General features: G+C 48.8%; 1 protein-coding gene and 1 non-coding gene across 3 annotated transcripts; one reads left to right on the top strand and one right to left on the bottom strand.

Annotated features, from left to right (window-relative positions):
- Positions 1 to 337: 337 nt before the first annotated feature.
- Positions 338 to 409, bottom strand: trnac-gca (transfer RNA cysteine (anticodon GCA)). Its single transcript has one exon. It is a non-coding gene; the product is annotated as a tRNA-Cys (tRNA).
- Positions 410 to 10917: 10508 nt separating this feature from the next.
- On the top strand, positions 10918 to 20766 carry cdc25b (cell division cycle 25B). Of its 2 annotated transcripts, none has more exons than XM_030357063.1 (15): positions 10918 to 11499; positions 11674 to 11756; positions 12049 to 12100; positions 13635 to 13676; positions 13866 to 13899; positions 14456 to 14575; positions 15164 to 15286; positions 15681 to 15830; positions 15960 to 16037; positions 16481 to 16666; positions 16943 to 17047; positions 18046 to 18108; positions 18237 to 18335; positions 18977 to 19222; positions 19727 to 20766. In XM_030357063.1, the coding sequence occupies exons 1-15, from the start codon at positions 11303 to 11305 to the stop codon at positions 19865 to 19867; spliced, it is 1719 nt and encodes a 572-aa protein (XP_030212923.1). In that variant the 5' UTR covers positions 10918 to 11302; the 3' UTR covers positions 19868 to 20766. The 2 variants fall into 2 exon arrangements, with proteins under 2 accessions (XP_030212923.1, XP_030212924.1); XM_030357064.1 differs by having other exon boundaries at positions 15167 to 15286.
- Positions 20767 to 25173: the final 4407 nt, after the last annotated feature.

Consider the following 25173-nt stretch of genomic DNA (forward strand, 5'->3'; position numbering starts at 1 on the left):
AGCAGTACATTAAAACGTTATCATCTGCTTTTACGAAGAGTGAAGGTAAGAACAAAAGTTTTATTTTGGTTGGGTCTATGTTTATGCTGTTTCCATTATTGATGCGCCTGTGCTTGTTGAGCTGTAGACTAATTTGCTACCGCCAGATTCTATATTTATAATAAACATGTTTCGAGATATTAGTCTGCGTGCGGGTTCTAGAAGTATTGGGGGTTGCCAAGGAATATTTGTGTCGCTATATGAGGTTCTTATCTCTAGAGCTACGTCGACAGTAATGGGAATGAGTTTAGATGAGGATTTACTTTGTTTACTCAAATTAACTTTTTTTGTCTAAATGAGGGGGCACCCGGATTTGAACCAGGGACCTCTTGATCTGCAGTCAAATGCTCTACCACTGAGCTATACCCCCGTACGTCCTCCTATACTGAGTTTATACAATTATTAAGATAGATTTATTGTCTAATTTTACATAAATATCTATTACGATAAGCGTTCGTTATGTGGACACATGCAACGGGAGTGTCGGTAGACCGTCCGTCTCTTTCTGTTTTCTGCGCTCCTGTTCTGTCCCGACCACTGGATGCGGCACAATGGCAGCTAACGACCACAGGGGGGCGCTGTATCACAACGCTGATTTACTTCTCATCAGCTCAGCGCTGAACACAACGCAACCAGCCGTAAGGTTCCCTTTGTGTGGATCATGACTTGATGGAATTAAACCATCCTGTGGATCTTCTCTCAAGCTTCTATAACGTTAGGGGACCCTATTTGAAGACCTTTGAAGAGTTGTGTAGCTCTACGTAGCCTACGTATTGCATAACAATCACGCTTGTTAGGCTATTAGACTATTTTATAATAGTTTCATGATATCAAAACGATTTTATAACATCAATTCCACAAAATGTATAGGCCTAAATAAATATTCTCAGAGAGAGAGAGAGAGAGAGAGAGAGAGAGAGAGAGAGAGAGAGAGAGAGAGAGAGAGAGAGAGAGAGAGAGAGAGAGAGAGAGAGAGAGAGAGAATGCATTAACATAAAATGTATGTTTAAATACATGTTAGCTAACGAATTAAATTTCATCACATGACCATTTGATCATGTCACCTGTGAATCCTGAGGGACTGCAACCTTGTTAAGGATTCAAGGGGGGGGGGGGGGGGGGGGCCCTGGTGTAGTCGACTCGTCCGTCTCCCCCCCCGCAGTGAGGGCCCTGACAGATGGGCTAGCCAACCGCTGCCAACCGTTAACTCATGCAGAATTTAAGCTAAACGCACAAACGCACGCGCATACACACACACATGCATGCAAGGATGCACGCATGCACCTACACACACACACAAACGCATGGAAGCACGCACACACATAAACACACACACACATACACACACACATGCACGCATACATGCACACAGACACACACATACACGTGAGCAAGCACGCACACACATACACATAAACACACCAACATACACGCACACACGCACACACACAGAACATATGCCTTCATACATAAGCTACATGACACACCATATTGGATGCACACGGACACCATTGTCCACAGAGACACACACACACGCACACACACACACACACACACACACACACACACATAAACACACAGACACACACACGCACTGGGTGTAATTGCAGTTGACATTTACCTCCACACCGGACATCTTGCGCAAGTCACCCATGAAATATTAATCAAGACCAGGGCAGGTCTTCATGCTGGCCTGGGGGGGATTAATCACACAGCCTAACAATGAGCCAGACCCGACCAAACGATCCCACACACTCTCCTAATTATCACCCCCCCCTACCAGCCCCAGACCCAGCTGAGATCAACGTCTCCCCCTGACTTCACTGTTCACTCAGCAAGCTGACATGAACACTGTCGCTGATAGCTAGTCAGTGTCCCAGCCCTGAGATGCCTAACCAGCTCCTAACCAGCTAGTTAGAGATATAGCTATATAGCGGTTAGTTAGATAGATGGATGGATGGATGGACAGATAGAAAGTCCCTTCGTTCTAACTAGCTAGCTAAACCCTGTTTTCTATCCAGCTGGGGGAATCAGGTTTAGCTAGTTACTAAGATAAACAGACACAGTTTATTGATCTTTACGTGACGGAAGAGGCGATTAAACCGCCAGTTAAACATCTAAAACATTTATGCTATTATGGATATTACACATGACAACAGTGTCCGAAACAGAAACCTTTATTAGAGACTAGAGGAGAGTGTGGATATGATTACATTGTATTATTCAACTTAAACTATTGGATAATGTTGCAATTCACTCACACTTAGATATTTTGTATAAATTGCTTTAAAATAATATACAGGTGCTGGTCAAATTATTAGAATATCATGAAAAAGTTGATTTATTTCAGTAATTATATTCAGAACGTGAAACTTACATATTATATCAATTCATTACACACAGAGTGATATATTTGAAATGTTTTTTTCTTTTAATTTGGATGATTAGTACTGACAATTACTGAAAATCCCAAATTCAGTATCTCAGAAAATTAGAATATTAGTTACGACTAGTACAAAAAATGATTTTTTAGAAATGTGGGCCAACTGAAAAGTATGAACATGGAAAGTTTCAGCATGTATGGCAATCAATACTTAGTTGCAGCTCCTTTTGCCTGAATTGCTTCAGCAATACGGCGTGGCATGGAGTCGACCAGTCTGTTGCACTCCTCAGGTGTTATGAGAGCCCAGGTTGCTTTAATAGTGGCCTTCAGCTCTTCAGCATTGTTGGGTCTGGCATCTCGCATCTTCCGCTTCACAATACCCCATAGGTTTTCTATGGGGTTAAGGTCAGGTGAGTTTGCAGGCCAATCAAGAAGAGGGATACCATGGTCCTTAAACCAGGTACTGGTAGATTTGGCACTGTGTGCAGGTGCCAAGTCATGTTGGAAAATGAAATCGTCACCTCCATAAAGTTGGTCAGCGGCAGGCAGCATAAAGTGTTCTAAAACTTCCTGGTAGACTGCTGCATTGACCCTGGACCTCAGGAAACACAGTGGACCAACAGCAGCAGATGACATGGCACCCCAGACCATTACTGACTGTGGAAATTTTACACTGGACTTCAGGCAACGTGGATTCTGTGCCTCTCCTGTCTTCCTCAAGACTCTGGGACCTTGATTTCCAAAGGAGATACAAAATTTACTTTCATCTGAAAACATAACTTTGGACCACTCAGCAGCAGTCCAGTCCATTTTGTCTTGAGCCCAGGCGAGACGCTTTTGACGTTGTCTCTTATTCAAGAGTGGCTTTACACGAGGAATGCGACAGCTGAAGCCCATATCTTGCATACGTCGGTGTGTGGTGCTTCTTGAAGCACTGACTCCAGCTACAGTCCACTCTTTGTGGATCTCCCCCACATTTTTGAATCGGTTTTGTTTGACAATCCTCTCCAGGGCGCGTTTATCCCTCTTGCTTGTACACTCTTTTCTACCACATCTTTTTCTTCCCTTCGCCTCTCTATTAATGTGCTTGGACACAGAGCTCTGGGAACATCCAACCTCTTTGGCAATGACCTTTTGTGTCTTGCCCTCCTTCTTTAAAGTATCAATGGTCATCTTTTGGACAGTTGTCAAGTCAGCAGTCTTCCCCATGATTGTGTGTCATACAGAATCAAAACGAGAGACCATTTAAAGGCTTTTCTAGGTGTTTTGAGTTAGTTAGCTAATTAGAGTGTGGCACCAGGTGTCTTCAATATCTGACCTTTTCACCATATTCTAATTTTCTGAGATGTTGAATTTAGGGTTTTCATTGGTTGTCAGCTATAATCATCTTCTTTTTGGCAAAAAACACTTATAATGTATCAGTCTGTTTGGAATGAATGTATACATTCTACAGGTTTGACTTTCTAAATGGAATTAATGAAATAAATCAACTTTTTCATGATATTCTAATAATATGACCAGCACCTGTATATATTTCCTTGCTTACTGAGTTTTCACTAGCTGTTTTGAGTTTAATTTATGTGTGTGTGCGTGTTCTCTTTCTCTATTATGTAACTCTCTCTTCGTCTAATTCTGCGTCTCTCTCTTTAAAGGTCCTCATTTATGCTTAAAACCTCCCCGAAATCTGCGTATTTGAGACCAACTCTGCATGGCTTTGGGCTGGGTTGTGGGTGTGTGTAGGGGGCTCCACAGCCCATTCTACTGCTGTATAAATCGGATTCACCCCCCGACCGCTTCCGCTTATAATCTCTGAGATCTCTCCTCTCTCCTCCCCCTCCTCTCTCCTCCCCCTCCTCTCTCCCCCCTCCTCTCTCCTCCCCCTCCTCTCTCCTCCCCCTCCTCTCTCCCCCCCTCCTCTCTCCTCTTTCCTCTCTCGTGTTCACCTGTCCTCTCCCATCTTCTCCTCTCCCCTCACGTACTCTCCGTTGCTCTCTACTCTTCCCCCCTTCTCTCCTCACTTATCCTCCCCCCCCCCCCCCCCTTTGTCTCTTCTGGAGGGAAACCGGCCCAGAGGCCTCAGGTCTGTCGTCCGTCCCTCTGCGTTGTCGTCCATCTGCCGTCTGAGCAGATGTGTCTGTGTGGTTGTCTGAGTCTGTCCGGGTGCGTGCGTGCATGTGTGTGTGTGCGTGCTTGTGTGTGTGTGCGTGTGTGTGTGAGTGTGTATGTGCGTGTGTGTGTGTGTGTGTGCGCGGTGTGCATCCGTGTGTGTCTGTGCGTGTGTGTATCCGTATACACTGTATACGTATATACACACACGTATACACTGTATACGTGTGTGTGTGCGTGTGTGTGTGTGCGGTTGTATGTCTTCCTGCGCTTGCGTGTGTGCGCGTGTGGGTGTCTGCACATGTGTGTGTGTGTGTGTCTGCGCATGTTTGTGTGTGCGCGTGTATGTCTTTGCGTGTGTTTGTGTGCGTTTGTGCGTGTGTGTGTGTGTGTGTGTTGACCGCTCCCCCTCCCTGGGGGAGTTTGTTTTGGGGTGAGCCCCGGAGGTTGGCAGAACAATAGAGGATGAACTGTGAGGTCGGACCGCCGGACAGAAGGGCTCCAGGAGGGAGACCCCCCCTGCATTCACACACTCTATTCTACTGTGGTCTACTGCCGTCTATTCTGCTCTGGACTCTGTGGATGGGGGGGGTGGCGGTGTGGGAGGTGGGGGGGAGACAGGGAGAGGGTCTTGGCGCGGCGTGTGCGGTTGGAGTGGGAATGAATTCAGAACTGATCTTGTAAACAGAAAAAGGATCTCGCTGAAAAAAAAAGTATTCAAAGCTTTCCTAATAAAAGTGTGAGATACATTTTAGTAGACAGACGACCACGTTGTGTCTGTTGATTCACCATCGATCGCTTCATGTTTTAGTTTGGTGCAATTGGCCTTGCCTTTGTTTACGGTCATAGATAGGGGATGGATTTGAGATATTGATCTCCCAGAGCAACATCAATGGGTCAAGCCTATTTACGGTCCAATGAGGGGGAAACTGGTGGACCCTGCCAGAAACCAGCCAGAAACCAGCCAGAAACGGCCAGAAGCTCTGACGTCAAGCGTGAGAAACTGCTTTTATTTTGTCAACAGATCGGCCCAACTGTCACAAAGGTTGAAGATAAGAAATACTACGAATACCAGGAACCAACCCAGTCACAGCAGATGCTTTCATGGACGAGGACACACACTGGGAGCTATCGTAACAAGGATCCCTAGAAGAGGTTCAATGATTAAACGGATCAATTGGTTAAAAGCACCATTACATTAAATGCTGTTTTGTCTTCTAAACTAACTTTCTCATTCTTATTATTGTTATTATTATTTAACAGTTTTATTAACGTTGCCCATTCCACAAAGTATGATATAATCATAGTTATACAACCCAATGGTACGTATAGGTCTGTTGAACAAAACTTTATGCACAATATTTTATGTCTAATTACTGCTGCTGAAAGCTTTGAGATCTCAGCCGATACTGTAACGTTAAACCTCCTGGGAATGACACAAGGCAATCACTATGATGTTACGAAAGATAGATTTGTATTAATTTCTATTCAAACAAGGCCATAAATATCCCGGCGGAGGGTTTTAAAACATAAGTAAAGCTCTCTCCGTCTACTTTATGAGCGCCATTAGCTAGCAATGTGTTTCAGAGAGGGCCAGGTGTGTCATGCCTTCTACCCCAATCCAGGGGTTTGGTTCAGCGGTCGTCCCTAAAGGCCCCTCCCTCCATCCTAATCTCACCTCTACGTCCTCCCTCCCTCCCTCCCTCTCCCTCCCTCGCTACAAACCTACCTCCCCTCTCAAAGCCCCCTCCCAACGCTTCCTCACCTCCTAACTTCCCCTCCCGCCTCCTTCCTAACTTCCCTTTACCCTCCTCTCTCACCCTCCCAACCCTTCTGAACTCGCCTCTCCTGCCTTCCTCACCTCCTGAACGCGTCTCCCTCCCCCTCCTCCTAAAGTCTCCCCCCCCCCCCCCCCCCTCATTTGTCCAGTCTGTGGGCCTGCAGGTGATAGCTCAGCTCTAAAGGCTTAATTATGGTTCCACGTCGACGCAACGCAAGGGGGTTTACGGACCCGTCACGTCCTTGCGGACCCTCCCTGCGTCCACCTTAAGGGCCCTAACGTTCGCTTCCCAATGTTTTTTTTAAATGGCGACGCAGCATCGAGGTCTGTGATCGGTCCGCTCACTATAACCAAAACAGGGTAACGTCTGCGTCGAAGTGTCTGCGTGGTCGTTGCGTTGGGTCGCCGTGGAACCATAAATGAGCCTTAAGCTAGCCCTGAGCAGGCGCTGTGCTAATCAGTGCCGTTGGCACCGGTGCCAATGTAAATCACGGAGCCTCAACACGTTCTCCAAGATAAGACAAATGCAAATGCTGAGGGCCAGAGCGAGCCGTCCCTCGCTGCTCCCGTCGTTGTCAGCGGTGGAGGCTGCCGGTCGCCAGCTCTCTCTACTTCCACACCTTCTTTTATATTGATGAGTTGTGAAGCTTCCTCAGCCCTCCAGCCCATTGTGTCACCAATCAGCTTCAAATGGGCCCCCCCCCCCAAGTCCGGTACGCACACACACACACACACACACACACACACACACACACACACACACACACACACACACACACACACACACACACACACACACACACACACACACACACACACACTCATTAACATGTATGTGTGAATGGGTATAAATATGCACACCCTAAATGTCACCCCAGGACAAATAAAGTACCCATCTATCATTCCGGAGGAATCATGAATGAATGGTGATGAACTGTTGATAATATACTATATGACCAGCCATGGTGATGAATGGGGAACGGTTGATGATATATTATATTACTATGGGGGATGAATGGCGAACTGTTGATAATATACTATATGACCAGCCATATTGGATGTAGAAAGTATTTTCCTAAACTAATGGGATGGCGCCCCAAACGGGATGCGGTAGACAGTTGTAGGTCGTGCATCACGGCCCGATGTCACACAGAACACTCACTTACCTGTCAGCGCCTCTGAATTCATTGTGCTCAAAGTGTTCAGCCTAAAATACAACTAAAACAGTCTTGTGGGTCCCGAGATTCCAAAAGTAAAAAAAAAACACTTTCATTCATTCATTTGTATTGTATTCCTGAACTACAGACGCACTGTCGCAGGTACAATATTGGACAGTTTCCCTGAATACCACCGCGTCCCATAGCCCTCCTTATGATCGTGTGCAACGCACGTTCACACTGTGCACACACCTGCCTCCCATTCGCTTCAGTAGGTCAGGCTGAGAGACGCACACACCCAGGCTGAGGGTGTGTGTGTGTGTGTGTGTGTGTGTGTGTGTGTGTGTGTGTGTGTGTGTGTTTGAGTTTGGGTGTGTTCTATGTGTGGGAGGAAACAGAGGCATGTGAGTACGGTTATGTAGAAGAGTTTTGCCTACTTGAGAATGTCAATGAGTTACTAGGTGTGTGTGTTTGAGTGTGTGTGAGTCTGTGCGCCTGGCTGTGTTTGTGTGTGTTTGTGTGTGTCTCTGTGTATATGTGTGTGTGTGTGCTTGCTTGCATGGCAGCGTTTGTGTGTGAGTGAGTGTTTGAGTGTCAAGCTGTGTGTGAGTGTGAGTGTGTGTGTGCGTGTGTGTGTGCATGGCCATGTGTTTGAGTGTGTGCACCTGACTGTGTGTGCGTGTGTGTGTGTGTGTGTGTGTGTGTGTGTGTGTGACGTGTCCAGATAACTTTTCCCCCTCCTTTTCTCCTCTGGCTACGTGTGTCCATACATGCACGTAATGCATGTTTTGCATGATATGCATATTATGCAAATCATGCATATTCTGTGTGTAAAGTGTGTGGGCATGTGTGTTCTCGACTGAGGGGTGGAGGAGCTGGAGGGTGGAGGAACGCAGACCGGGGGGTGTGGGTGCAGGGGGAGCTCGTCCCAGGCTGGATCCTGCCCCCCCCCCCCCGTCGTCGTATTCATGTCCCCATTCAGGCGGGGGGGGGGGGGGGGGGGGGGGGACCCGATCTCACCAGAGAGTTCATTAAGGAACATTTGCCTCTGTTGTGCCGATCCCTCGGCGATACCTCCAGCCAACAAAGAGCGACCAATCACAGGGCGGGTCTGAGACTGTAGCGCGGGTACACACCCTGGTCTGCGCGGGGGCAGCACGGCTTCCCAAAGCCCTGCAGCCAACCGGAAGCCCCTGTGCCCTTTGTCGCCTAATGCTAGCGCTTAGATAAGCTAACGGCTCGGCTCCCCACCAGGGTTAGCTAACAAGGACATTTGCATTTTCTACACATTGTGGAAGAACATATGACCTGGAGTCGCCTTTTACCACTGATCATGATTATTATTGTGGGTTCTCCCCCGTCTTATCTTATATCGCAGTGATAATCAAGGATATTGTGTAATCTAGAATGACCCATTGATTGGTGGTTGATCTTTAAACCAGCTCTACATTCGTACTAGGTTCATGTGCAGAGCCTAAATCGTTCTTTAAGGGACTGGGTGTCTGAAATCTTCTGCAGATGACCATGTCAGTTTTCCACTATCATTCCAGGTCACGTGACCTGGTTTAACTGGTGGGATTAAACCACCAGTTAAACATCTAAAACATTTATCCTTTATAACATAACAACATTAGAGACTAGAGGAGAGTGTGGATATGATTACATTATATTATTCAACTTAAACTATTTGATAATTTTGTGTGTGTGTGTGTGTGTGTGTGTGTGTGTGTGTGTGTGTGTGTGTGTGTGTGTGTGTGTGTGCGTGCAAGCATGTGTGCGTGCAAGCATGTGTGCGTGTCAAAAATAGCCTCTGCGTTGCTAATCCAAGTGAATATTTCAGTAATGATGAGTTCAACCGGCTTGTGTTATAATGCATATCCTGGCCTTTTTGCATTTCTGGAGGTTTACAGCTGTAGAGGGAGAGCAACATGTCTGTGACAACCCTGAAGCGTGTTGACGATGAAGGATGATCTCCCAACGCCCAGCCACCCAGGGCCGGCTGGTCCAACTCGTTAGACACCGGCCCATCGGCCTGTAATTATCCATACGTCTGTCCAAACACGCTCTCTCTGCGGGGACTAGCTGGGACTCCCAACTAGGGCAGGTTTCAAGATGCACCAATGTGATGACATAGTGACCTATTGTGAGTCTTTGTGTAAGAGTGTTTGTGGACAATAGTGCAGTTTAGCTTGGAAGCTAACCACTTGTGGGCTCTGCTACTACCTACTACGGTTTCACAATAGAAAAAGGAAGGTTTCACTACACATGTTTGTGTGATTAAGGTGTGTAGTTGTGTGGTTACACATGTTGGTGTAGTTAAGTACACATGTTTGTGTAGTTAAGGTGTGTAGTTGTGTGGTTATACATGTTGGTGTAGTTAAGGTCAACTGTTAATGTAACTGTTCAAAGTAGCATGTTTAAAACATTTCATGATATCTTCCTAATGCATGTTTGATTTTTATTCAGTAGGATGCGGGGTCTTTGTTGCCTACTAGAATACTTTTACTTTTACTAAAGCCATCAATAGGCCTATTCAGCATATTCTGGTTCTGGATAAACTGATTATAAGGTAGGTAGGTACATCTGCTGAGAAAGAAAGTTGATACTGGACTACACCATACAACTGTATGCGTCTACCATACTGGGCAACGCAACGCACCACCATTTTCTGCTCCTTGCATCGAGTTCATTCGTTCCCTTTGGAGGTCAACACAGCTAAATGGAGGAAGAGAGGGAGAGGAGTTATGGCGTTAAATGTCTCTTAAATGTTTTGCTTCCATTCTACTCTCCGGTTAAAGGTTTTCCCCCCCTTTTGTGTGAGTCGGTTGATGGGGGAGGAAGAAGGGTTGCCGTGACCCCTGGCTACAATGTGCTGCTCATGTAGGGAACAGCAAAAACTAAGAAAGGGGAAACATTGTATACTCTCAACTTGTCCGTTTTTTACTTCCAAAGATGTATTTGGAATATAAAAATGGCCTGCTTGTAATGGGGTCATACGCCTAGTGTGGAAGAATCCCTTGTACTGACGTTATAAACCTTTATCTTATGACTTAAAGATTTCATTTGAATGACAGTTACAACAAATGTTGCAGGTTACACTATTGTAAACAAAAATCTCTATAAATTCTAACTGTTGCACGTATTTAAGTATTTCATGCGTTTTAGTATGCAAATATTCACTTTATATGACTTAACACGTTTCAGAATTATTTAATTATTTGGTAGACGGTTATTTTTTTATGTATATGCTTAATAACATGAACACAGATTAGAACAAATTCACACTGCAACGATTATCAAAGTATGAAAATAAAACAGAACAAAGATTACTGATGCCCAGCGGTACCTTCGTCACGTCCGCCCCGCCCTTCTTCATCCGGAGAAGAACAACAAGCGGAGAGCCCACGGCTCTGATTGGACAGCTCGATGTAAGGACGTCGCCCATTGGCCAGAGGATTGGCGCCGCTTAGCTGCTATTTTGAACATAAATACAATCCGCGTAGGCCTCACAGTTTTCTGTCCCACATACACGTAGCCTGTCAGCCAGTCGGACCGCTGTCGCTCAGCTCTCCGACACAAACACACACAGCGATGCGGGATTTGTAGTAAGAAAGCCTAAAAGCAGGGCTCAGCTCGCACGGAGGGGGTCGACTCAGAACAGAACATCGCGTCGACGTTTCGGGTGGTTTTCTGGGGCTCGGATGATCTTTTGAGCTCGTCTTCCGGGTCGACCTTAAGGTCTGGACCACCTCGCATTCCCCTGTACCGACAAAGCCCGTATTGTTTTTTCCCGACCGCGCTTACAGCATCCGTGGGATTCGACCAATACTCCTAGAAATGGATTCGGACCTCAACACGAGTCCGGTCGGTACCCCGGGGAACCGCAGGCCCGACCACCTGCCCGGGTTCGCCACCATGAGCGACCAGAACACAAAGACCTGCACCAAGAACCTCTTCTTCAGCCCCTCCACCGCCGTCCTCTCCCCCGTCACCAACCTGGCCTTCACTATGGATCATCTAGGAGGGCTTGGCGGGTAAGCAAGAATAGCTTTATTTAACCTTATGAGAAAGCGAAATGAACAATCCATGGCATAACATTACGTGTGTCTCTGTATCAGAAACGTAGACGCGTCTTATTAATCGAATTAGCGCCGTGAGTGTTGATTCGATGTCACTGATCCAGGAGTTGTGTTTTTTTTGTTATACAGGTTGTGTGACACACCGAAGAGGGACAGACCCGGACCCCTGATGAAGGTCCCCTCGTTCGCCTCTGACGTCTCCTCTGACGCCGGTGAGCTCCCGCGAAAAGAATGACCGCATTGTCTCCCGTCAGCGGATATAGGTCACGCATAGCGCCGGTTCCCATGAGCATCTTCACGCTGTTGCTAATTGAACTGTTGTCATGATCACTGGTCTACCACCAGCGCATGAGGTCATGTGTTTTGTGGTTGACTACATGGACGTGTTAGATCCACCGACGGTGGCTCGTTTTTATTAGTGTCTAAATTACGAATTCTGCTTTGGTAGCTGGTTTGGTACTATTTCTTGGTTATTTTATCTAAATCTCCATATCTGCTCCGCAGGTCTTTGCATGGACTCCCCAAGCCCCATGGACGCCCTAGATATGGAGGAGACGTGAGTACCAGTGCTCATCTATTGTCTGTCCCCAATTAACCCCCCCCGCTCTCGCTCTGCCGGGGCCCCCCAGCATGGATCTAGCACCCAGGGGCCTCCCCCTCCCCCCCTCGCCCCTGTCTCCCCCTGACTCACTGGGATTACTTGGTGCTGCAACCGTTGGCAGAAAAAATGCCTGTGTCGCTCATCTCTGATAAGAAGATTAACCAGGGATCATCAGATTAAGATTCATCTATATCTGTGATTAACTTTCTTTGTGTCGGTGTCGGTTGGCTGTCATGGGTTCCGGCGGATGATGGGGATGTGTGTGGAGGATTTTTGCCGCCTATTTTCAATCATCTGATCTGAATGACTGTCTCCATGTCCGACATGGAGGAGGATTTTTACAGCAGGCTGTAAATGCCGCTATATGATTGGTCGACTACTGTTGCTGACGTACACATATTTTTTTTTATTGGATACTTTAAATTATGTCTAGCAGCTTTAACTTTCGACACTCGGATCAATACAACCGTAACGCGTTGCCGGGGCAGAAGGGTCGTTATGTCTCCAATTATCTTAAATCAGTGTGTTTGAACTTTACTGTCTGGGCCGGGCTGACAGGGCACCTCGCCTGCGTAATCTTGGGTGTCCTCTCTCACTCACTCCCCCGTCTTATCTGAGCTGATTGGTAGCAGACATCTGCCCCGTCAGCTGTCTGAAGTTCCTCCGGAGCCCAACGCACAACCCCCTTAGCTGCTCTTGTTACAGCTGTTCCCTGGCTGGGGGTGGGGGTGGGGGCTGCTGAAGAGGGGGGTTGGTGCTGGGCACACTTCTCGCTGTGTGCTGGGAGCTTTCTTCAATGGTGCATTTGGCGTTGTGGGTATGGGAGGGGGGGGGGGGGTTGCTTTAGTTCGCTCTATGCCAGGGCTATAGAATTGAGACCAGCCCCCCCCCCCTCTCCCTCCCTGCTCGGGCCTTGTATAGAATGAGGCGCCCCCACCACCACCACCCTCCACCTCCTCCTCCTCCTCCTCCACCGAACAAAGGGCTCTGCTCACGGTGAAGGGGGTAGCTGGCGTCAGAGCGGTCGGCATATGGTGGACCGGTCGACAGCCCCCCCCCCCCCCCCCCTCCCCCGTACTCAGTACACACTTCAGCGAGGTGTTTTGCATACAGGTGGGCGCTGCTACCTTGTTTAATGCCCCCCCCACCCCTGCCCCGCTTTGTTAAGGGATCCGGTCAACCAGTGTTGAATCCCACTTCCTCTTCCCCTCCTCCCCCCCCCCCCCCCCCTCCCGCTCCCCCCTGTGTGGTGTCTGCCAGCGTCGGCTAGTTCCTCGTTTCATTCGTTTACGACCTGTAGAACACACTTCCTTCCCGTTTCGCCCCCGCAATCCCTTCAAAGAACGCTTCGTCCCTTATTTATTTTTATTTCTATTTTACTTATTTGTTGATTTTTTTTTTGTCTTGTGGTCTTGATTGATTGAATGTTTCTTCCGCCTCCCCATTGGCCGCTCCCTAACGACCCCTTAATTGCCCCCTCTGCCTCCAGGTTTGAAAGGGCCATCCAGAAGTCCAGCAACGTCATCAACGGGTACGTTGTTCCCCTCCCGACGTCGTTGACCGTTAGTTGTGATCGGCCCGTATTGATCGGCCCGTATTGATCGGAAACACGGCCACCCTGGGGAGGTGAATCAATGAGGTCACCGATCCAAGGTGTTTATTGATCCTATTTTAACCTGCCCCCCCCCCCCCCCCTCCTCTTCTCCCCTCCCCCTCACAGGAAGATGCCCATTCGCAGAATCCAGTCGTTGCCTGTAAGTAGATCCCCATGACTGTAGAATCGACCCATCAGTCCTCACACTAGCACCATAAGATAACCTACCAGATAAATAAGGGGCTCGACACAAGAGAAAATGGTAATGTTTTAGTTTTCACACCGTTGGCCCTCCAGCCCATCCCTGCAGAAATGCGTATTATAAAATATAATACGAAAGTGAAAGTGTTAATATAAAGTGATTTGGTGGCTCCAGCCTCTCGTATGCATGGCCTTCAGCAGCCAATGCTTTGGAGGGGGGGGGGGGGGGGTCTTGCGTTTAGGGAGGCGTGGGTGTCTTGCGTTTAGGGAGGCGTGGGTTCTGCTTGGGGAGTGGGGGGGGGTCTGGTGTTAGTAGGGGGTCCTGTTTGGGGAGGGGGAGTCCTGTGTGGGGAGGTCTACAGGTAGCCTGTGGACAATGGGGTCGGAGCCCAGAAGCTTTGATCCGGAGGTCAAACACGGAACTGATCCCGGGTGGTCCAGGTTGTGGGACGTCACCAGGTTCATGGGACCCCGACACCTCTCACCCCCTCCTCTTTGTCTCCCCCCCCTCCCAGGTCCAGTTCCTCAGCTTCAGCCCAGAGCTGCGGGGGCAGGCGCCCGACCCCAAGCGCTTCGGGGTGTTCGCCCCGCTGACGCCCGGCGACGGCCACCCTGAGAAGGAGAACATCCCAGAGGTGGGTGAGCCTGCCGCGATGGCGTGCCGTGTTAGCCTGCTGGTTAGCATGCAGGGTTTGGAACGCCGCGTTAGCCTGCCGTGTTGGTCTGTCGCGTTAGCCTGCTGGTTAGCCTGCCGTGTTAGCCTGCCGCATTAGCCTGCTGCGTTAGCGCGCCACGTTAGCCTGCCGTGTTAGCATGCGGCGTTGACGTACTTCCTCAGCATTTTTTTTTATATTAACCAAACAATTCATACGGGCTAGGCCGATGATTTTCCATGTGAAAACTCTTAAGCTTCCATTTGAGGTTTTTTTCGTATATCGTCGAAATCCCGCTAGATGTAAACAGTTGAAATTTTTTGTAAACTTCCGTGCGCTCCGTATTCTTCCGGAACTTTGTTCATCCGTTGCCGTAACGACGGCATTGTTTATGTCGGCAGTAGTAGCCGGTCTCGGAGGTTAAACCCTCGCTTAACGGAGTTCTCCAGGCTGGCGTCTCAGCGAGGACAGTATTCAGCGTCTTGTCGTCGCCGGCTCCTGCTGGAGCTCCCCGGGTCTCCCCGGCCGTGTTGACTAACCCAGCGTGTCTCCCCCCCCCTCCCCGGGCAGCAGGAGGGCTTTGAGTTCAAGAAGCCCAACAGGCCAGTGTCCCGCTGCCGCGCCCGCTCCACCCACGGCGTCCAGTTCAAGGAGGCCTTCGCCCGCCGCCCCAACTCCGCCCCCGAACTCATGGTGAGTCCCCGCCGTCACATGACCCGGTACCCCGAACATGGTACCCCGACCCGGTAACTTGACCCTATTCCACGACCTGGTACAGAGACATGGTACCCCGACCTGATTGTGTACCCTGGTACCCTCACTACCCTGGTACAGTGACCCTTTTATTACGACCTGGTATTGTGACCCGGTGTCAAGAGCGGGTATCACAGGCTTGTACCGAGACCTGATACCATAATCTGGCACTATGACCTGGTACCCAAACCCGATACCTTGACCCGGTACTGCGACCCTGCGTCAAGACCGGACATCGCGGGGCGGTACCGAGACCTGATGACTGCCTACCCTGTAACTTTTATTTCTAAACGTGCCGTAACTGGTCTGCGTCTCCTCCCCCCCCCCCCCCCAGCTCTCCCCCACCCTGCCCCAGCGCCTGGAGTCCCCCGGCTATGACTCCAGCCCCGTGTTCGTGCGCCGCACCTCCCTGGCGGGCTCCGCCGGTAACCACGACTACGAGGAGGACGACGGCTTCCTGGACGTGTACGACGAGAGCGCCGAGGTGAGCCGTCGGAAGCGCTCGAACCCCGGGTTCCCGCGGCGGCGTTGGCGTCTCGCGGCGCTGTAACGAGGCGGTTGCGAACTGCCGACCTCTGACCCCGACTGACTGTTGTTTGCGTTTGGTTTCCAGGGCGACGTGGGCATGCCTCTCGGGATGGCCAGCCTGCTGACGGCGCCGCTGGTGGCTGACAAAATGGCGGACGACTCGGTAAGGACGATGTCGGTTAACTGGCTGATTAGGGAAAAAATCATCGCTATTATTTTGGTCAATATTGAAATCGCGAGTTTGAAAACATGATGCATTTATTCAGCATCTCTCAGCCAAAAAAAACCTTTAAACTGAGATGAACACACTGAGAACTTTAAAATATATCCCCTTAATTACACAAAATGTTAAAAAGCAAAATAATGTATAAATATGTATTCCGCAATTTCTAAAAACATTCAATGAATAAAAACCAATGTACTTAAAAATAATAATCTTTTCAACTCTGAGTTTGGAGATCGTTTGACCCAGAAATCGGGTCAAACGATCGCACGGTCCTAGCATCCTTCCAATGCTTAACTAGATGACCACTAGTTTGTCTTGTGGTGGGACTTCAGGACAGACTTGTGAACTGTTTATGTATTTTTTTTTTTTGGATTCCGCAGCCTGTGATTCGCTGTCGGCCGCGCGGCCTGTTCCGCTCCCCCTCCATGCCGAGCCCCGTGTCCCGCCACTCGGGGGCCAGGCTCCCCGTGAAGCGGTCCGAGTGTCCGCGGGACGAGTACACGCCCGTCTGTGTCAAGAGGAGGCGGAGCCTGGCGGCCAGCCCCGACGCAGAGTCGCCCCGCATGGTACGACCCCCTCCCCCCGCTTGATTTGGATCCTAGCTTTCCAAAATGTTGAACTAGTATAAAGTGCCTTTTTTTTTTTATTGTGCATCTTTAATCAACTACGTTATTTGAGATGGTTGTCTTATTTTTATAGATTTTAGTCGGCGGTGCCTTATTCTAAATCGATGCACACCGTTTTGTAAAGCTACTTATTATATAAGGTCTTCTAGTGCAGTTTCGTATTAGAAGCAGCAGGACCTCACGCCCCCCCCTCTCCTCTCTCTCTCCCCCCTCCAGACCGGACTGCTCCAGAGGTCCAAGTCCTTCTGCCAGACCTCGGACATCGAGAGACTGCTGGACGAGCAGGACTCCTCCACTGACCTCATCGGAGACTTCACCAAGGTACCCAGAACAGACACGTCTCCCCGGTGGTCACCCTCTTCTTCCGTTCTTAATGCAACGGTCGCCAGGTCGCTTGCCCAGCCTCAACTGTAGCGGTTGCCCCCGGCGACCAGACTTGGCCCGCTAATAAAAGCTCTGTTGCACTTGGTTCTGTTAAAAAATCAAAGAAGCCGTTGCGAGGTAATTAGTTACCAAGCAACTGTTGGCTCATTTTTTTTCTTTTTTAACAGCGGGTTACATATCTGCATTATTTAGGTTTTAACTAGAGCTGTCAAGCGATTAAAATATTTAATCGCATTAATGTCATAGTTAACTCGCGATTAATCACAAATTCTTTTTCTATGCTAAATATCCCTTGATTTTTTTTGTCCCATAATTCTTCTCATTTTAATTCTCTTATCAACATGGTGAAGTGCATCGGCTTGCCTTGTGCAAATGATTTTTTATTGATAACAACATTGGCATATACTGGCATATAAAACAGGACGATACAAAAAAAGAGCCTATAGTGCAATTAAACGACTGCTTTGAACAAATGTCATTTGAACATAGCAGTCAGGCTACTGCTTCTTTGTTTTGAGCCAAAGAAAAAAAAAAAAGATTTTTTTTTTATTTTTTTTAATAAAATAATTGCGTTAATCGCAATATTTTTTTTAACGCCGTTAAAATTGGTTTGCGTTAACGCCGTTAATAACGCGTTTAACTGACAGCTCTAGTTTTAACATGTTCTTTTTGACAATTTTGTAATCTTTTTTTTAAGGCGAAATTTCATAGTTCTCAGTTACTAAGTGCTTTTTGGGAGAGACGGGCTGAATAATTCGAACTCAAAAATAATCGTTTGAATCGTGATTATGATTATTTTTTCATAATCCAGCAGCCCCACGAGGCACTGCTTCATGCTGGCCTCCCCTTTCTGTCCTTCGTGACACAATGACGCTACTGTACATTTGTAGCTTGACTGGAGTCTTATTTTGGTCTGTGTCTTGTGTCCTGCTCAGGCCCTGGCCATGCCCATCGTTGATGGGAAGCACCAGGACCTGAAGTACATCACCCCAGAAACGGTGAGAGCGCGGTCCACACCGTCGAAGCTAAAACTCTCCCGTCTTTTTATCCTTTTTTACTTATTTTTATTTTTTAATAGAATATAATTCTTTAGATGTCTAACGCCTGTCCTTGCTCGGGTCCTCAGATGGCGATGGCGATAAGCGGCCAGTTTAGCGAGCTGGTGGAGCATCTGATCGTCATCGATTGCCGCTACCCGTACGAGTTTGAGGGCGGCCACATCAAGGTGCGTGGGTCGTCCGTGAAGCCACAATGTCTCGTCGACATGCCTGGTTGGGACTCGTCCGACCGGTTACCCTCTTGGAGGGAGCGGTTTAAACGGACATGGACTTGTTGGGGCTGCGCTGTGTACAGATAGTATGTGAGAAGGGGGATGACTAAGGAGGCTGAGAACATTCCAGTAAAGTGAAAAATATGTATAAAAGCGACCTAGTTTTAGCTTCAATGCTTTCTTTGTGCAGAAGCATTTTTTTTCGTTATTTATTTTTTTGTCTTGTTCAAAGAACCAAGCACTTAAGCACTGAACTCCTTCAGCCCACTTAATGCTCACAAATAATGGATTATATGTGACTGAGGTATAGCTTGGGTTGTGTTTGCAGGTGACGCCATGATATGAAATTTGCACGTCCAGAGATGCAGTAAATAAGGTCCATTTAAAGGGGGCAAACTCCGGGACCTCACCCATTTCTAATCCATGGCTACGAGCCCTGGCGATCGGTGTTTAAAAAAAAAAAAAAAAAAACGTCAACCTCGACCGATTTTTTTTTTTTTTTTTTTTTTTTTTTGCGGCGTTAAATTCGGAACACCCGGCACATTCCGGGCGCTTTTTCCTAACCTCCTTCTTCTTCTCCTCCGCCCCTCTTCCAGGGGGCACTGAACTTCCACCAGGAGGAGCAGGTGGAGGAATTCCTGCTGCGCGTGCCCCTGGCGTCCCTCTCCGCGGAGCGCCGCGTGCTGGTGGTGTTCCACTGCGAGTTCTCCTCGGAGCGGGGGCCCCGCATGTGCCGCTTCGTGCGGGAGCGCGACCGCACGCTCAACGAGTACCCCAAGCTGCACTACCCCGAGCTCTACATCCTCAAGGGCGGCTACAAGGACTTCTTCCCCGACCACCAGGTGGGTCCGCCTCGACCAGAGGCCGTCGGCGATTTGGCCCCGTGGCCGAATGGCGGACATGTCGGTTCCGAACGCCGGCTAGCGAAATGTCGACCAGGCGACCCCGTCTTGGCTCCGAACGCTGGCCAGCGTTCGGAGCCAAGACGGGGTCGCCTGGTCGACATTTCGGTTCCAAATGCTAGCTTATCGCTTCGACCATTCTGACTGGAGGTTTGGTGTATCAAACTTTATCGATGTAGCGGTTGCCCTGGGGGAACGCCGCTGCTTCAGGGAGGGTTGGCGACGTGTTTATTCGGGGATAAGCGAAGGCCACGCTTTAGCACCGCTGCGGTTGGGATGTAAACGGGGCTCACCTAGTTGTCGTAGTAGCATGGATGTGTTGCCGTTCGTTAGCCACCAGCACCTGGTAGCCTCTCGTGAACCGGCGTCATGGCTAAAGGTAGAGTTCAACAAGAGTGCCACGCCCCAGTCTGACCTTTGACCCCCCCCCCCCCCTTCGTACAGGAGCAGTGCGAGCCTCAGGCCTACCGGCCCATGCACCACGAGGACTTCAAGGACGACCTGCGACGCTTCCGCCTGCGCAGCCGCACCTGGGCCGGCGAGCGCAGCAAGCGGGAGCTGTACAGCCGCCTCAAGAAGCTATGAGCCGCCGCCGCCGCCGTTGCGCAACATCAGCTACCACTAACTCCTCCCACGGCCGGCCTCCACCAATCCAACTGCCACTTTTTGGATTTCCCGGCAAAAGTTGCTAAACTATAGCAAGATTATATATTTTTTTGATTTGTACGTAAAAAAATTAGGGGTACACCCTGAGGATTTGACCCTCGCACCCTAGAGGAGTTCCTCGGGTACCCTGTCTGTGTGTGTATGTGTGTAGCTTTTACTTTTTTTTTTTTTAAGGCGACGTGTTTTATAGATATATATATTTCTCTAACCACAGGGTCCTACTGGTCGTACAATCCCTGCCGAGATCACGAGAATCTGCCATTTCAAACCAACACTGCTAATCTACCCCCCAACCCCCCCCCCCCAATTTCAAACCAACACTGCCAACCACACCCCTTCCATTTCTTTACCAAACTAAAATTGCAGAGATATCGTAGTTCAGTCTTTTTAATAGTTTTGTTTTAATTGTACATTTTCCCTCCTATTTAAGCACTTAATTTAAACACCATGGCTTTTTGTCTAACGCCACAATGCTAAATTGAAAACAATGACTCAATTTTTCCACCGGATGTCCCGACTTGGGTTTGAAGCAGAACTTCTGGTCCATTGAGACCCTTTTGTAAGGCCAGCTAAGCTACATGAACTTTGTAGTAATTTTGTCATCTTTTTTTGTTTTAAATGCTGCGGGTCGGCAAGCAGTGAGTTGGTCTCTGAATGTGACCTTGTTCTGCTCTGACAGCCGTGTTGCCAGATTGGGCCAGATATCCCGCACAATCTGGCAACACGGTCTGGCAGCCGCGTTGGTGTTTTGAGGTCGTTTCCCCGCCTCCCTGTGATGTGTTGGTGTTCTGGTGCCATTAAAGATCCACGGTCTTTTATTTCGTGTCCCTGATGTTTTTTCCACTCGCTGGGCTAAATCTGCTTTTGAATTGTTGTGCAAGGGGGATTTTGACTTCACTAAGTTCACGTCCTCTCCACTATCACATGACTTCCTTACACAATGAGTATTGTTGATATATATATATTATATTAATGAGTCACTGGATATTTTCTTCCTAGCATGTTACTTTAAGCACAGCGGGAGCACGTTTCCTCTCTGCATCCCGTGCGAACACGGCGCGTCCTGTTTTTCAAATGTTCCCGGGCCCTGGTGCGACGCCAACACGTGCCGTCCCACGTAATCATGTTCTCACGCGCACGCATTCCTCTCAGCTGCGCGGAGGAGGAGGTGGGCGGAGCTACTGATGAACGCATGTCGTTTGACGTTAGAAGAAGCGAGCGCGAGACCGATAGGAGCTGGCACGTGCCGTGAACATCTGACCAATCAGGAGTCACGCTCTACTGGAACTCCTCCCAACCCGCTCACTGGAACCGCTGCCAAGGGTTTGAACTGCAGCGTGGTTCTCCCACTGTGCTGCTATTGGAAATGCCTTGTGTGCTTGTTTGCATTCCGATGAGGTTTTCTCCCGAAGGCCAGTGTCTTTTATTGGGCTACAGCCTGATCTCCTCACGCATTGTGCTCTGTTTGGGGGTAAACACGGCAACGTAGGAAAACTGACCTAACGCAGTCCCAAGGTTTTTTTAGCACAGGCGTCTCCCAAAGAGATTAAAATATGCTCGTGCAATAAAGGAGATAAGCATCCACATTTGACAGTCACATATTGAAATACAGTGATTGTGATCTTCAAACACACACATTGGTGCACATAGAAACAAGGGAAAAACACAGGATTTTAATAGAAACAAGTGCCAAGCATTAAAAATCACTAGGTTAACCCATTCCCTGTGTACAACAAAGATAGCTAGGCTAAGATGCTACACAATGCTTAGCACTATTTTTAAGTGCAAGGACGTACAACATACAACACGTGTGTACATTAAGTGTCAGAATGTACAAAACATTCAGTAAGTGTGTACATTAAGTGACATACAACACAAAATAAGTGCGTAGGAGGGGTGTGGGCCCTGTTTACGGGAGTAAGTGGGGTTTCGTCACTGCGGTTAGCATGTGTTTGGCGGGGGCCGCTTGTGGCCCAGCCCAGGGGTTGTATGGGGGGTGTGTGTGTGTGGCTTGGGTATACGAGCTGGTTCCTGTGTTTCCTAAGCCTCCTCGGGGACCCCCCCCTGGAGCTGCTGGACCAACACGGACCTCCTCCAGGCTCGGAGGGGGCCGTGGAGGGACTTCGGTGTGGTTGTTGGGTTTTTAGATGCAGATGCTCGATACTCAGCGGGGGACACAATGCACCGTCTGGCAGGCAGGAGGCATGCTGCTCTCGGCTCTCCTGGATGCTAATTAAAGGCTTAAAGCAAAGTGGAAGTGAACCCACAATGGGCGTTACACACTGAGTGGGCATCTTGGTGTTAAGCGCTCGCTGGGTGATGGGACTGAATGTGCTTGAGTTCCGCATTCAGTTCAGTTCTCTCTCTCTCTCTCTCTCTCTCTCTCTCTCTCTCTCTCTCTCTCTCTCTCTCTCTCTCTCTCTCTCTCTCTCTGTCTAACTCGCTCTCTCTATCTTGTTCCATAAACGACTCTCCCTCTCTCACTCCATTGAAGGACTCGTGGGCACACACACACACACACACACACACACACACACACACACACACACACACACACACACACACACACACACACACACACACACACAGATAGATCAGAAGTTTGCTCAAACTGAAAATGTCCCTCCCTCAGAACGAGGCAACATAGGCTCAGCGTGTCGTTTTGACCTTAGAACAGTTTACATAGCGAATCATTAAGCAGAGGGAAAATAATAAAGTTAAACGTGGATTAAATTGAAGATTTGTTTATGCACGCTGGTGGGAACCCATTATGCAAATAGTTAAATGCAAACATTGCAGTTGGAAAGTTTAAGTGTACTTGGCAACGAATCGATTCAAATTTGCATGCCGGCCCAGGGCAGAGTATCTGCTATCCTCTGTTATATGATCAACAAGTTATCTACCAGATATAATAATAATTCCCTCTATTCGTTCAATCTCTAGCACTGGACAGTGCATTAAAACAATGATACAGACCATACTATTTAGGTCGAAGGGCTAAAACATTGACAGCAATGAATCCACTATCGTTTATCGACCTTCCTCGATCTGCGTGAGGTTATCTAAGAGATATCTCCACCAAACCTTCTAGAGAGCATGGCTTCCTTTACCATGCTAATACCTCTCCAGCTATAGGCAGTTGTTCTCCCCCTCCAGCCTCCCCCCTTTCCCACCCTCTCCTCCCCTCCCCTCTCTCCCCACCCTAGTTTCCCTTATTTCTCACAGGGTGCTGTGGGCCTGGACAAGGTGCTGCCCTGATCAAAGCTACCACACTAACGCAGGCACACACACACACACGCACACACACACACACACGCACGCACGCACGCACGCACGCACGCACGCACGCACGCACATACATACACGCACACAAGCAAACATCACAGACAGACACTTACCCCTGAACGCACTTACATACAGTATCACACACACACACACGCACGCACACACGCACGCACGCACGCACACACACACACACACACACGCACAGACACGCAAACATCTAAGACAGACACTTACCCCTAAACACACTTACATACAGTATCACACACACACACACACACACACACACACACACACACACACACACATACACACACACAGACACGCAAACATCACAGACACGCAAACATCACAGACAGACACTTACCCCCAAACACACACTTACATACAGTAAAACACACACACACACTTTAACAATTCCTCCTCACACGGTCACACGCTGGGGTGGGAAACATCGACGGGGTGGCGTTTTCCCAGGGGGCTCTCTGGGGCCAGGCCTCACACGTTTTGAAATCAACTGTGATCATTTCGACCACAACCACGTCCTGTCTCTGTTCAGTGTTTTTTTCTTCTTTACAGGAAGTGTGACTCAGCCAGTATTGCTCAAAGGTTCACCGCAATCGTGGAAAACTGCACTCATATTAACTGAGCTTTACTTTGTTCCAAATGATGGCTGTGTGATCTTGATTGCAGATATATAACACATTATATTCAGATCTTGATCTTATATCCCACCCCTACAAGCTCGTAGTTGCTCCGACAGTGACAGCATGCTTTGGCTGTCATCTCCCCAAATGTAAATGTAATGCAAACGCAATCTCTGTTGGAGAAGTAGTTAATTCCGTGGTGTTATCTGATTCATGGTTACAAAACATGAACCGGAGCCCAAACGTGCAGAGGTCGCTTCACTGGAGCGGAGTTTCCTTTTGATTGAGGCCGTAACTAGGGTTAATCATTACGTTTAGCGGTAGTTTCAGTTCCAAAATGAATGTCTGAACTCCTACTAAATCTTTCCTTCTCTGCCGCGCCAACAGGCAGGCCTCCGTATGACGTGATGGGGGGGGGGGAATCAGCCCGGGTCTGGGCCGTTTAAATCCTTCTTTGTATTTAAGCACAATGGTCCCCTTCCCGCTCAGGAGGATATTCAGAAGACGGTGAGACGGGGTCGGAGTTCATCTCTCACCTGCCCTCCCCCTTGGTTACTTTGACGTTACAACAGGAAATAAGGAGGGAACGGCCTGTTTAAGAGATGGGATTTAATAAGGGTGGTGGTGGTGGTGGTGGTGGTGGTTCTGGTCTTGTGCTGGGTGGAGGTGAGGGGTAGTGGTGGTGGTGGTGGTGGAGGTGTGTGCTGGTGGTGGTGGTCGTGCGCTGGGCGTGTGCTGGGTGGAGGCGGGGGGGGGGGCGGTGGAGTGTGTCTGAATGAACACAAAGAGAGAGAGAGAGAGAGAGAGAGAGAGAGAGAGAGAGAGAGAGAATGTGGTCTTTCTTTCCTCTCCCACTTGTGGTTCTCTTTAAGAAAGGGGAAGGAGGGGGGAGGGGGGGGACATCAGCAGCTGTTCAGTCACAGCTGTCCCTCTCCCCTCTCTCTCCCCTCTCTCTCCCCTCTCTCTCCTCTGTCTCTCTGCCTCTTTAACTCTCTCCCCCTCCCTCTTATGTACCCCTTTTATCGATCTCTCTCCCTCCCCTCTCTCTCTCCCTCCCCTCTCTCTCTCCCTCCCCTCTCTCTCTCTCCCTCTCTCTCATGTACCTCTCCTCTCTCTCTCTTTCCCTCTCCTCTCTCGTTCCCTATCTATGTCTCTCTTCCTCTCTCCCTCTATTTTATATGTCTCACCCTTTTTATACCTCTGTTTCTCCCTCTCTCGTCTTGAGGACAAATGGCACACTCTGTTCGGTCATTAGAACCAACTGCTGCCAGTTCTCCCCCCCCCCCCCCCCCCTCT

The sequence above is a fragment of the Gadus morhua genome, chromosome 5 (genome assembly GCF_902167405.1).
Source record: "Gadus morhua chromosome 5, gadMor3.0, whole genome shotgun sequence".
Lineage (NCBI taxonomy): Eukaryota > Metazoa > Chordata > Actinopteri > Gadiformes > Gadidae > Gadus > Gadus morhua.